The 13,390-nt window shown below is 32.1% G+C and overlaps 1 protein-coding gene across 2 annotated transcripts in view; it reads left to right on the top strand.

Annotated features, from left to right (window-relative positions):
* LOC143085239 (nuclear receptor ROR-beta-like) overlaps positions 1-13,390 on the top strand; it is a 60,571-nt gene that overhangs the window by 37,885 nt on the left and 9,296 nt on the right. For both annotated transcript variants that reach the window (XM_076261479.1, XM_076261488.1), the window contains exons 5-6: positions 2,849-3,780; positions 9,592-9,700. In XM_076261479.1, the coding sequence (XP_076117594.1) occupies positions 2,849-3,780; positions 9,592-9,700 (1,041 nt within the window). The remainder of the gene's footprint in view (positions 1-2,848; positions 3,781-9,591; positions 9,701-13,390) is intronic.

The following is a 13,390-nucleotide window of genomic DNA, read 5'->3' on the forward strand; positions in this document are numbered from 1 at the left end:
TATAGTAAACATGCATAAGAAAAATGTTGTTATGCTTTACACATGTACAGCCTTTACTTTTATGGACCATTTAACTATTTAAATATAAATATAAACAAATATAATTTAACAAGAACATGAAGAAGGAGATGGAGTACGTATAATTGCTAATGAGACAACTATATACCAAAAAGTTGAGATGAAGTGGATGAAAGCAATTCTAGGCAACCATACAGCTATCAACAATGAGACAATTCCATACCTTATAGTGGTCTATATTATAGACTCAGTCATGAAAAACATGAAACAATTAGAATGAGAAAATGAATGGCCTATTTTTAGTTTTGTTCACATAAAACCCTAGACCTGACTAATGTCATAGGCGGATCCAGGGGTGGGGTGGCCCCCTCCTTTTGTGGGAAAAAATTTGGTTGATTATATAGGGAATCACTGAAGCATGACTGGAGAAGGCCCCCCCCTTAGGAAAAGTTCTGGATCCGCCACTGAATGTTTTCAAATTCCTGTCCTTTGTTCCTTCAGTTTGTATTGCATACATTTGAGCAGTTAGGAATTCTTCAAAACTTGAGAATAGACAAACAGTGTTTACAATAATATAAAACAGCTGTAGCACATGATTTATATTACGGCACTGGACAATTTAGATTGGTAAATGTATTTCAAGAATAAAATATTCTAATCAATATGAGTACATGTACATGCTGTTATAATCTGTACTGAAGATAATGTTTTGAAGGTTTAAGGTCACAGTCGTTGCATGTATTGAAAGATTTGGGGTCATATATTTGTAATGTCAAGATATTTTTGCACATATATATGGAAATATTAATTGAAAGTTTTGGGGTCATATATTTGTAATATGAAGATATTTTTGCTCATATGTCATGTACAGTATGTGGAAATTGTCTATATCATTAAGCTGTCATCTGCTAGACACGATTTCACATAATAATTACTATTAGTACCCAAGAGTCTCCTCAAACATAACTATAGGTTTTGTCAAGTACTAATTGGAGAATTGTAATTGTCATGTTATTGATGTTGATCCTTGTTAAAACTACTTCTCTAGAATTGCCATGTACCTAGCTATGTAAACAAATAATGCATTAAAACAGCAGGAATCATTCCTTTAAAGAACTCATATTTAAGCAGCTTTGAAGTTTAAAAATATTATATTATTTATGTGCTTCCTGTTGTACAAAACACCTCAATAATCAATATGATATTCCTGACAAAGAAATTCTAAATATCTTAAACAGTTAAATACCAAGTTGTTTTTTTTTATTTATCCGAATATTATTAAAACTGCATATTAACAAAGCACCTGTATTGAATATATAGAAAAAAAGTTTGTTAATTTATAAAATGTTGTAATATTCTATGATTCACTAGTCTTGAATAAAATCTTTAAAAAAAACGGAAAATTTATTGGTAGAAAAAGCTTAGTAATAGTGTCGTAGTGACTTTTCATTTATAGATTATTGAACGGCTGAATAACCATGTACACAATTATATATTTATACTTTATTATGTCATTATAAAGGACTATTTACACTAAAACATGAAAAACATATTAAATAGATGTTACTGTAAATAGTTTTAGATTACTTTCAGTTTTGATCCAAATACATTTTTAAATCAAGAACTATCTCAACTGGTATCTTTTAACAGTATCCTATGTAAAAGTACATGACGATATTCAAGTTTTGATGCCAGATTGTAATCATAAGTGATGAATTAGTTTATAAATATCATCATTTTGTTCACAATGCTTTTTTGTTCATCCTAGCTGCTTATTATTGTTTAGATTCCCATCTTTTTTTTTATATCATTGAGCTTCATTCAAAGCCCATTTTATCTTGATATAATTATGTTATAAGGTTGATATTTTCTCCCTTTGACTGCACGGCATTGTGAGGTAACTAGTTCTTTCATTTGTGATACAACATACACTAAAGGACAATTTATACAACAAGTTTAAACATGCATGTTTAGACATCCATTTCAAAACTTCATGTGTAAACCTTGTTTAAAAGTCTAAGAATAAGAAAATGTGTGTGTGTGATATTTTGAATAGAACTTCTACTATTCTCCATCATTGTATATAGATCAATCACAATTAAGTTCACATTGTTAGGGTTAAAAAAAACCTCATCAACATACCAGTACACATAATTTTATGAAGATGGTGGAAATGTAGACTTTTGATGCCAACATAAAACATAAAAAACAAATACTAAGTGAGTGAGCAGTTTATCAACCTTCTCTGTTCAATTTCATATGGCCCTCATTGGCAATCATACCACATCTGTTCCTATATTTACATTGCTTAAGATGTTTAGATTACAGTTTGTGCATAATACTGTGGCATATCTGACATGAAAAGTAGGCCACCATGACCTACGTATACAGATAGGGATAAAATGTTGATAAATGATGAATACCTTAAAAAACAATAATACATGTAATACATACATAGCAAAGATCTACAAACTCTACATTTCTACACATGTACCAATATTTTTAGAGTTATTGCTCTTAATGAACACTATTTACCAAATTTTGAATACTTGTCTATAGTTACCTTAAAAAAAGATGTATATAAATTTATAGACAGAAACTACATGAACTATAGAAATCAAGAGGACAAAAATGTTTATGTGATTGAAAAGATCTACCAATTAACTCTTTATAGGAGTTATTTCCCTTAAAGATTAATTTTAGGCCAATTTTAGTTTCAACATAATATTCGGTTTGTTTAGTTTGTTAAATGTTGATCTTTATTATTCCAGTCTAATTACTCGTACAAATATTACAAAATCCAAGTCTTAATTTTTCTTACTTTTTTCAGCTTCAAGACTTGGTAGAAGGCCAAAGAGAATGAAGGATCCAGGAAGTCGTGACTCCAAGCCTACAACAAATTTACCGATTGCTCCATATCCCTCCTCTCAAGACTTAAATAAGCTACGCATGGCTGAACTGCAGGGAATTTTACAACAGAGTGGCTCACTTAAGCCAGAGATGATGGAAGCTTTCTTGAGTGCGGCACAAGTAAGCTTTAGAGAGCATCAGAGAAATAATAATAACCAAAACAATACAAGTAACGGTACAGTTAAGGTACCAGGACAAAGACAAGGTAACGATTCTGGGTATTCCAGTCTAAGTAGTCCGTCAAGTAATAAAAGTTCATCGCCTCCTCAGGATAATCAACACCAGTTAATTGATGGTGAAAATATCATGGAAGATTGTAAAACATCGTTGAATATAGACCCTCTTATGATGGGCATGCGCATTCCTCATTCTGCTAATTATTCTCCTGTGGAAATTAAGGCGGAGCCAACAGATGAAATAAGGTCTTGTGCGAAATCAGGATCCCATAACCCGGTCATGGACTTTTGCCCTCAAGATTTAGATGTTGATGTTTTTAATCAAAATAGTTTGCCTGATATACAGGAATCAAGATTCGAAAATGATTATGTTGACCGATTCAGTCCAGACCAGCATATTATCAGTGAGCATCCGATTATGTATACAGAACAAAGAGACGAAGGAATGGACAGTCCTACGCACGTAGAGGAAATGTATGACGACAATACATTCTCAATTGATATAAATAAAATCATGGCTGAGGTGGTCAAGAGACCATCTGATATTCGAAAAAACCTACTGGATCAAGTTACAGAAGAAGTGGTCAATGCACACTTTAAAACATGTAAACCAACATACCAAAATGTACGAGAGGCCAACATGAGGCTAGAAAAGTTGAAGGCACAGAATATGCTGGTAAGTCATTAGGTAGTACTTACTTGTAAACATAGCCCACTCCGTGCATACTTACACATGCATTGACATGAGGCATTCTGTATGCTAGTGCTGTTTAACAAATGATTTTATATTTGTACAAGAAGGGTTCTAGAATTTCTGAGTTTTGACACCAAAATGTTTGACCTATTTCTTAATTAGTTACCATTAATAGCTATAGATGTTGTATTAACAGCAGCATGCAGTCAGTTTGATTTGACCATTTTAAAAGAGTTATGGAACTTTTACCATATTGTACCACAATCACTCTTTTTGAACTCAACTTCTTCATGAAACAAAAGCTCTCATCCATTAAATATAATTATTTGCCAACATATGTTAATGACCATATTGTACTGTACTACCATGTTGTTTTGACAATTTTTACAGTGTAATGGGACTTCCCTTTTTTTTTAGTATTGATACATTGATAACAACTTGCGTTTTTTCATTTTTTCCATACTTTGAATATTTATTATAATTTTCAGCAAAATTGACAAAATGAGTACCAATTTTGTGTGATCAACACCTCCCACAGTTTTTAGAAAGCTAAAGAGATTTTGTTCCGTACTGAAGTTGTGCACTGACTATTGATATTGAGTTGTCTGAATTATTTAAGAATAACAATTACTATAATCACACTACCATCAATGTCCCACCTGATACAATTCATAGTTACAGAGACTTCCATACTCCTTAGGCATGTCATTTACCTTTTTACACTTGCACTTTTAACATTGTCACAATCTTACTGCAGCAGTGAGATACAATATTCTATCAACTATCATTTGAAAATAAAAAATCAAGTTAGTTGAAAGATAAAAAAAAACCTACAAGTTAAGTTTTTTATTGAATCGCAAAAGGCAGGTTTCAATATCTAAAATAAAAAATAAATATTTTATGAGCTGGTCAAGTTAAGATTTCAATTGTATGTTAAAATTTATTTTACTTTTCCATGGCTGAGGGTAATTTGGGTAAATGCCCTTTATTACTTTGTATGCAATTCCAAGGGGGGGAGCATAATCTGCCTTAATTTTATGACCCATGGACACATTCTATGTTTGTTGTGCATGGTAAACAAAAGTTCTACCTCACTACTACTACTTTTTGTGAAGTATTTGGTCTGATCTAATCCTTACATTGATTTCATAATCATAAGATTAGTTCCAAGAATGAAATTAATTTGTATTTTTCATCATTTTACATGAATAACAGTAAAAACTGTTGATAATCCATTAAAGATTGCAAAATTATATGATACCCGATTAGTTTTCTATTGATTGCAACTTGATTCAAAATGTTACAAACAGAAAAATGTAATCACTCTTTTATTGAACTTACAATTTTTTTTCGTTTCAAATTTTCATTTCCTATTAAATGCCTTGATTGCACTGAGAGAAACAATAAGAAGATTATTTTCCCTTTGGATTATTTATACATTTACAACCTTGAAGATAAATGGCCTCCATACAATCATGTTTGTTTTCTTTAAATGGACTTTTACATAACAAATAACCTTCACCTTTTCATTTTTCTATTGTTTAGTTGGCACCTGAAAGATCATTCATAAACATCTTTTGAAGCCTATTTCATTTGAAGTACAATAGTTGCTTTTGTTCATTGTTGTACTGTTTGAAACTTTAATCTTATGTTTGTAATCATGGTAATTATATATATGTTATTGATGACATTGTTATTTTGCAAATGAAAGAAATTTCTCAGGAAAGGTTTTGAAGAAATTTCTCATAAAAATGTACTGGGTTTTGAAGAAATTTATTAAGAGAGGTACTGGGTTTTGAAGAATTTATTAGGAGAGGTACTGGATTTTGAAGAAATTTCTCACAAAAGGTACTGGGTTTTGAAATTATTTCTCAAGAAAGGTACTGGGGTTTGCAGAATCTTCTCAAGACAGTATTGGGTTTTGAAGATATTTATTAGGAATTTAGGTACTGGGTTTTGAAGTAATTTCTCAAGAAAGGTACTGGGTTTTGAAGTAATTCCCCAGGAAAGGTACTGGGGTTTTAAGTAATTTCTCAAGAAAGGTACTGGGTTTTGAAGTAATTAAGAAAGGTACTTGGATTTGAAGAAATTTATCAGGAAAGGTACTGGGATTTGAAAAGAATTCATAGGAAAGGTACTTGGATTTAAAGATTTTGAAATTCTCAGGAAAGGTACTTGGTTTTGAGGAAATTTCTCACGAAAAATACTGGGATAACAAAAATTCATCAGCATGCTTGGAGAAGGTTCTTAGTTTATTTTTAGAATGTTCTTTAAATTATTGAACACTTTCCAAAAATTTGTGTAGGATTATTTCTTTTTCCCATAATTTATAGCCCATAAAAAATGCTTATGAGTTTCTAACAATTACTTTACTTCAAATATTGACTTTTTCCATGTTCTAAAGACATTAGAAAAATGTTTTTATCATAAAAAAAACTCATCTTTACCACATCAACTAGATCCTAGGTTGTAATAAAAGTTGTTATCTATATATATGACTTAGTACAAGAGGGTTAGTGCTTGGAATACTTGGAAGTTTTTATGCACTGTCTGTGAGATCAATAATATGTTATGTGAACATGGTGAATGGCTAACAAGCTTACGTAACACAGATTGCTGCTGACAATCATAGTCATCTTGTTTACTAGAGTACAGTGACTTTGCAAATACTTCGCAATTCTATCACATTTTGAATATATTGCTATTTAAGTATGCTATTTATTCCCATACCTTTGGTAGATTTAAGAGAAATTTCCCAGTGTTTTTTATTTTAGAGGTTTCCTTTTATACAGTCGTTTATTTTACCCACCAAGCATCTTTTGTTTTCACCCACATCATGCACATATACATACCAAGTTCAAGGGTAGATTTAGTAACCATCTTCTAAAAGACCAATGTGCATAATGGATTAACATAAAAGAGTGACCATCCGGGCATCCCAAAAAAATTAAGGAAACCCAGTTAATATGTCATTCTTATCAACCATGTTTTCTTTGACATTTATTTATATTCAAACTTTTTTTATGCTCCACCTACGATAGTAGAGGGGCATTATGTTTTCTGGTCTGTGCCTCTGTTCGTCTGTGTATCCGTCTGTGCGTCCGTCTGTGCGTCCGTTGTCCGTCTGTGCGTCTGTTCGCTTCAGGTTAAAGTTTTTGGTCAAGGTAGTTTTTGAAGAAGTTGAAGTCCAGTCAACTTGAAACTTAGTACACATGTTCCCCATGATATGATCTTTCTAATTTTAATGCCAAATTATAGTTTTGACCCCAATTTCATGGTCCACTAAACATAGAAAATGATAGTGCAAAGTTCAGGTTAAAGTTTTTGGTCAAGGTAGTTTTTGATGAAGTTAAAGTTACATCAACTTGAAACTTAGTACACATGTTCCCTATGATATAATCTTTCTAATTATAATTCCAAATTATAATTTTACCCCAATTTCACGGTCCACTGAACATAGAAAATGATAGTGCGAGTGGGGCATCCGTGTACTATGGACACATTCTTGTTTGCAATATTTTTAAGATGTGAAGTTCAAGAAAATCAGAGGATATATCAATTTTCTGTCAATGCTTGAGAAATAATTGTATGATTTAAATACGCGTAACAGTCTTTAGAGAGAAAAGGGGGATTATTTGTTTACAAATGCACGTAGTTATGCAAAATGCATCGATCAAAATTTCTAACAAACCGGATGATTATTTAAATAAAACTCCTTTCAAAGTAAATGAATTTTAAGCATATAAAGGTAATGAAAATAAAAAACTAACATAAAAAAAAAAATGAGTTTTTTTTTTCTTTCTTTAATTTCATACATAAAAAATGGTCATTTGAAAGATTAAATTAGATGCCAGGAGATTGGGAGAATGCAGGATTTTGCTCTATATATGCCAGAGCTTCCAGACCCCCTGCCATAAGGCACCAAACTTACAGCTTGGTGGGTGTCCGGCTTCGCCGAACGCATGTTATACATAGCCGCCTATAATTTTAATTGAGCCTTCTACTTCAATTTCAATGGAAAGCCCTGCTTATTGTTGGGTAACTGAAACCACATATTTATTTTTATTTGGCACAAGAGGAAAAAAATAATTCTGTAACTATAAATGAATAAAGAAAACATAAACTGAAACAACTGTTTTTGTGGTTATAGTTTAATTGTATTCTCAGTTATGAATTGAACAATATAAACTAAAACATAGAAAGGAAATAGAGCATCAACGCGACGCAACAAATGACATTAAAAAAAAATACAGTTATATTTTTTTACGCAAAATGTGATGCTATCCAAAATTTCTGGGGAGAACACTGTCAGAACTCTCCACTTTAACATGTTTAAGACAGATTTGAATTAGTTTTACAAAGATATCCCATCTACATTTATGGTAATCAGTAACTTTCCCAGATCACCAAAATCAGGCTGTATGTTTTCTCTTTTGAAATGTTTAACATTTTATTATGTGTGGGCCTTATAATATATATTTAGATTGCTATGAGGTATTGGTTTTGCTCTTTGTTAAAGGTCATTCAATGACCTATAGTTGTTTACATCTTTGTTGATCTCAGGTGGATATTCTCTCCTCGACAATCATACTATTTCTACTTATTTTAATACTAATGTCTACTTATTGATCTTAAACAATCCACAGGCTACATACTTATAATATATATTCAATGACACAATGGCTCAAAACATTAAAAAGTTGTGAATGAACTAAAAAAAAACAAAGACCTGGCATCAACAACCTTATCTCAATACCAGTCAGAGCTCAGACATAAACAAGTCGATTTTTGTTTTTGACTTAAAGAAGTCAAAACATATATTTATCATAAAAATGTGTTTTCAATTTTAGACTTATCTAAGTCAGAAAATGAAAGACTTGTTTAGGTCTATTTATGTTGATGAAAAAACTTAATTTCACTTGGTGGCCAAACTACACCCCCTATGACAGCAAAAACCTGTCTGAGAGTTCACAAGGACTTGAGCTATCTATATTTTATTGTCTAATTGAACATCCTTACTAAACACAGATGTTTTACCTCATTAAGTGAGGTTCCAGGTGGTTGCATTGTAAGGTTAATTAACATTATCTCCGATTTTTTAGACTCTCATTCATATTTTTCTTTAGAAGACAAAGCATTGTCTTTCAATGTTGTCATTATTTGATTTAGATGCATGACCTTTTTATTAATATGCGTGGGTCTTGAAGTTCACCAATTTTGATCACTTATCGACTTGTAGGAGTCGATATTTGCAACTTTTTGATTCTGGTCAATTATTTCTTGCTTAACAATATTTGACTTATTAAAGTCGTATTTTGTCTTGCATTAAAGGGAGACAAATCCTAAAACTTACAAATTTAGACCTTTATGAGTCAAAAGCAGATTCAGACTTTTTTATGTCTGAGCTCTGACTGAATACAAGACAACCACTTGGAACGTTCCTGACTGTCTGACTGGGTTTGACTTAAGTTAGCTCACCCATGTTTGTTGACATTGGCAAAAGACTGGTAGTCCAATACAAATTTTCTTAATTTTTATATATCTAAAAAAAAATTACTTGTAAAAATGGTCATTGGTCCGGATGTTGACAACCCCCTTTTTTTGGTAGACAATCATTGCATTTCAGTTGGAGATTTCTTCTTACAAGCTTAGGCATTGCCCTTTGACAATGTTTGATGAAGATATTGGAATAAAATTCAGCATGTTTTCATGTTTTGTTGAAACCTGTTATATAATTTTTGTTTCATCTCATAACAAGATCTGAGTAATTTGGTTGTTCTTCATTCATTGCAGCCTGACTTCAGTAAAATGAAGATTGACCCATCAAAGATGTGGGAACAGTTTGTACAGAACATGGTACCAGAAATAACTATGGTTGTCAAGTTTTGTAAGAAGATACCAGGTAGGTAGCCATGGTAATATTTATAACACAGACAATGTGTTAAGTTGTTAAGATATTTTTTTTTTCAAATATTGTTCAATAAATATATAGTTATGTAAGTAGAACAGTTGGGATGGTAAACCGTAAAGTGTAAAAATTTTTGCAATGGGAATTTAGAATATCTATATAATGTAGTCATGGGTTCAAAATTAGGAAAACTTTTATAAGGTTTCATCTAGTAGTACTCCCTTAGGCATGATCTAAGTTTGATTTTAGGCTATATGTTTTATGCTGTTTGGTTTTATCATGTTTATAGATCTTCAACTGTTTCAGTTCTTATACATCTTTTGGTTTCAAATATTAGTCTTTAAGCATTCCTGAAGAAACTAAACCCAGAAAAGAGCTTCTGAAACATGACATTTCTAAGTACCGGTAGTGTTTCCTATTTAATGAGATGGCCAGGGGTATCTCAAAAACTTAGAAGCACAGTATGTAAATTTATAATCGTGCTCAGTCTATTATTTTTATTTTTGTGTTTTGTGTACTGCTGTTAGTCTTTTTCTTTTAAATATCCTTGGCATTGTCAGTATAACTGGACTTGTGAGATTGAATGTCCCTCTAGTATCTTTCACCTCTATTTCTCAGAGAACAGTTATATTGTTGTTGGACTATAATATTGTTTTGTGTATAATCACTTAGATCATAAATCTTCTGATATTGTAGTATTAGTTATAATTATTGGAAGGGCACATTACACTTGCTATAGGCATGATAGGGCATGTAGAGTGTGTTTGCTAAAAATTTTTTATCATGTTTATTTTATTGTAAAGCCCCGGTCACAACAGATTGTACGATTTTTTGTCGTGGAAGATCTATTAAATAATTGTCGTGCAAAATGTCCAAAAAATATTTCGAGAGGTCACATCAGCTACGACATGTCCACGATGGGTACACGACAGAAAAAGAAATTGTAATTGTACAGTTGTGGGTTTGTCCCAAGTTGGTCTTGCAACAATCGTACGACAATCATGAGTTGTTTAGGGCTATGTTTTTAGGTTTTCATGTCATGGGATACGCGTGTTACTGTCGTGCGACATTATTTTTCATTAAAATGGTTTATGTTGGTACCCACGACTATGGTAAGACACTCTCACCACAGCCACAAGACAGTGACACGACAAAAAATCGAAGAGCAAAAAAGGTGCATGTCCAATTTTTGACACACGACAGTGCCATGATGCTCAAAATATTGTGCGACTGGTGTGCAACGATCACAGATGATCCATGATTTGACAAAATTTCATGTATAGATGTGTCGTGGGTTCATTGTGACCAGGGCTTTAGGGGTTGCTTAAGAGTTGGATAGCTATGTTTACAAACAGCTGCATATATTTATGTTTTATACAATGTTGTCAAGTGCAATTGATATAACTTGAAAAGTGAATTGTACACTACCAGCATGATGTGTTTTTGTGGGAAGGAGTTGTTTCCAAGTCAACAAGCATTTCAGGACTTTCAGTTGACCTTCGACATTGCTTCAAGTTCAATTGCACTTACCACGCAAAAATACTAAAACAGGAAATTAAGACTTCCAAAATTAATATATCATGTTTATTGAATTATAAACCTATTTTCAATCAACCTTTTTTTCTGTGTTTGTTGACAGATGTTGACAGATACAAACAGAAATAGACATGACATATTATGAAAAGAATACATGAACATGTTCTACTATGATCAAAGACAAATATATAAACTATCATTTTCTATCAACATTCATGAATATATGTCTTCATTCATTTTCCTCAAAACAATTTGGATCTAAAATGATTTCATTAGGTAAACTGTTGCAATGACCTCTACAGAAAGGTCATTTGTCATGTGAGTTTTCCATAGCTGATGAATAATATGAGGCATTGTGCAAGATACATACAAAATAACACATTGGTGTTAAACAATCAGGGGTGTGGAAATATTTGTTGTGAGCACTTGTCCCTGGGCAAGTAAACTGTAAATTTTACTTGTCCGGAAAAAAAGTCACTTGCCCTGACGGTCCCAATAAATATTGTAGTATTTTATTGTTAGCTAATATATGATTCTTAGCACTGTTTTGCATCACAGACAAATCAGTGAAATCAATTGGTTTATATGTGTAAAAATTAAGGAATGTTGGAAATGGGTTTATAACATCAATGGGACAGAAATTCAAAAGCAAACCAACTAAATAAAATGACACGTAAAGGACAAGTTTGCAGCATTGTTTTTTAATAAAAATTGTAGCCAGTTGGTACACTACATCAGAGATATCTGTCTCTGACTACATATACTAAATTTAGAGGACAGTGAAGAAATGGAAACGAACTAATTATTTATATCAACTGACACACTTGGTTTTTTTTCTTGGTAGTTGAACACTTTTATTTACCACTTAGACAACACATAAGGTTGCCGTTGTTCTATAAATAAGACAAAAACAAAACTTATTATCTGAATTTCTTTCCAAGGGGTAATCTGATATTCACGATGTCTGATATTCTCGCTTCCGTCTTTTTTTTTTCTTTTTTTTTATATACACCGTGACCATCTCCGTTTGCGTTTCATGCTTTCGACTTGACTCGTCATTCTTTTTGTCTTGCTTGCCCGATGTTTTATTTTAAAAGTATTCATCAATTTGAATCTCCATTCAAAATCTTAAACTAATGACACTTCCGGTGAATAGTGGATAAAACATAATCGGCGATCCCGGGTCAATGGACAAAGCCAATGCAATATTACGCGACTCGGGTTGGCATACTTATTTTTACTCATTTTGGTAAGCGATCTATTTCCGGAGTTATGTAATATTTATCGTCATGAACATTGATGGCGTCATGAACATTGATTGATACTTAAATATATGTTTTACTCGCTGATTATTGGTTTCTTTTACATAAATTAAACATCATTATACGTTTTGAAATTAATCTTATATTTTTGCTGAATTTGAAATTTGTCTTGTATATTATTTTACTTGTCCACGGGCAACCAAGACAAAAATAATCACTTGTCCGGGTGTTAAAATGTACGAGTCGGGCGAGTCGGGCATAGCATTTCCCCACCCCTGATTGTCAATTTTTACCTGATTGTTTTAACTTGTCATATGTCTAGAGTGATCTTTAGCTTGGCATATATGTTCCATTATTACCTTTGATTACATGTGTTCAATCAAGTTACTTTTAGGTAACCTTTGACATCACATATTTTCTCCAGTTACCTTTAATTTGATATATATGCTACAGTTACCTTTGAGTTTAGGTATATTCCTCAGTTACCTTTTTGTTAATGTATTGTTTTTTATAACATGGAGTTACATATGAATTAAGATTTATTTATTGATTACCTTTTCAATTTTAACATATTCCTCAGTTACTCTTGACTTTACATATGTTCCTAAAATAAACCCTGGACTTAACATATTGCTCAGTTACCTTTGACTTTACAAATAAATTGGCCAGTTACCTTCGACTTTACATATATATTGCTCAGTTACTCTTCATATCTTCCTCAGTTACCCTTGACTTTACATATAGGTCCCTCATAAACCCTCGACTTTACACATATTCCATTATGAGTTACCCTTGAAATGAACAGATGTTCCTCTGTAGCCTTGGCATGAAGTTTGTTTTATTATTACCTTTTTATTAATATAGTTGAACATGCTGAGTACTTAAT

Source organism: Mytilus galloprovincialis, chromosome 1 (assembly GCF_965363235.1).
Source record: "Mytilus galloprovincialis chromosome 1, xbMytGall1.hap1.1, whole genome shotgun sequence".
Classification (NCBI taxonomy): domain Eukaryota; kingdom Metazoa; phylum Mollusca; class Bivalvia; order Mytilida; family Mytilidae; genus Mytilus; species Mytilus galloprovincialis.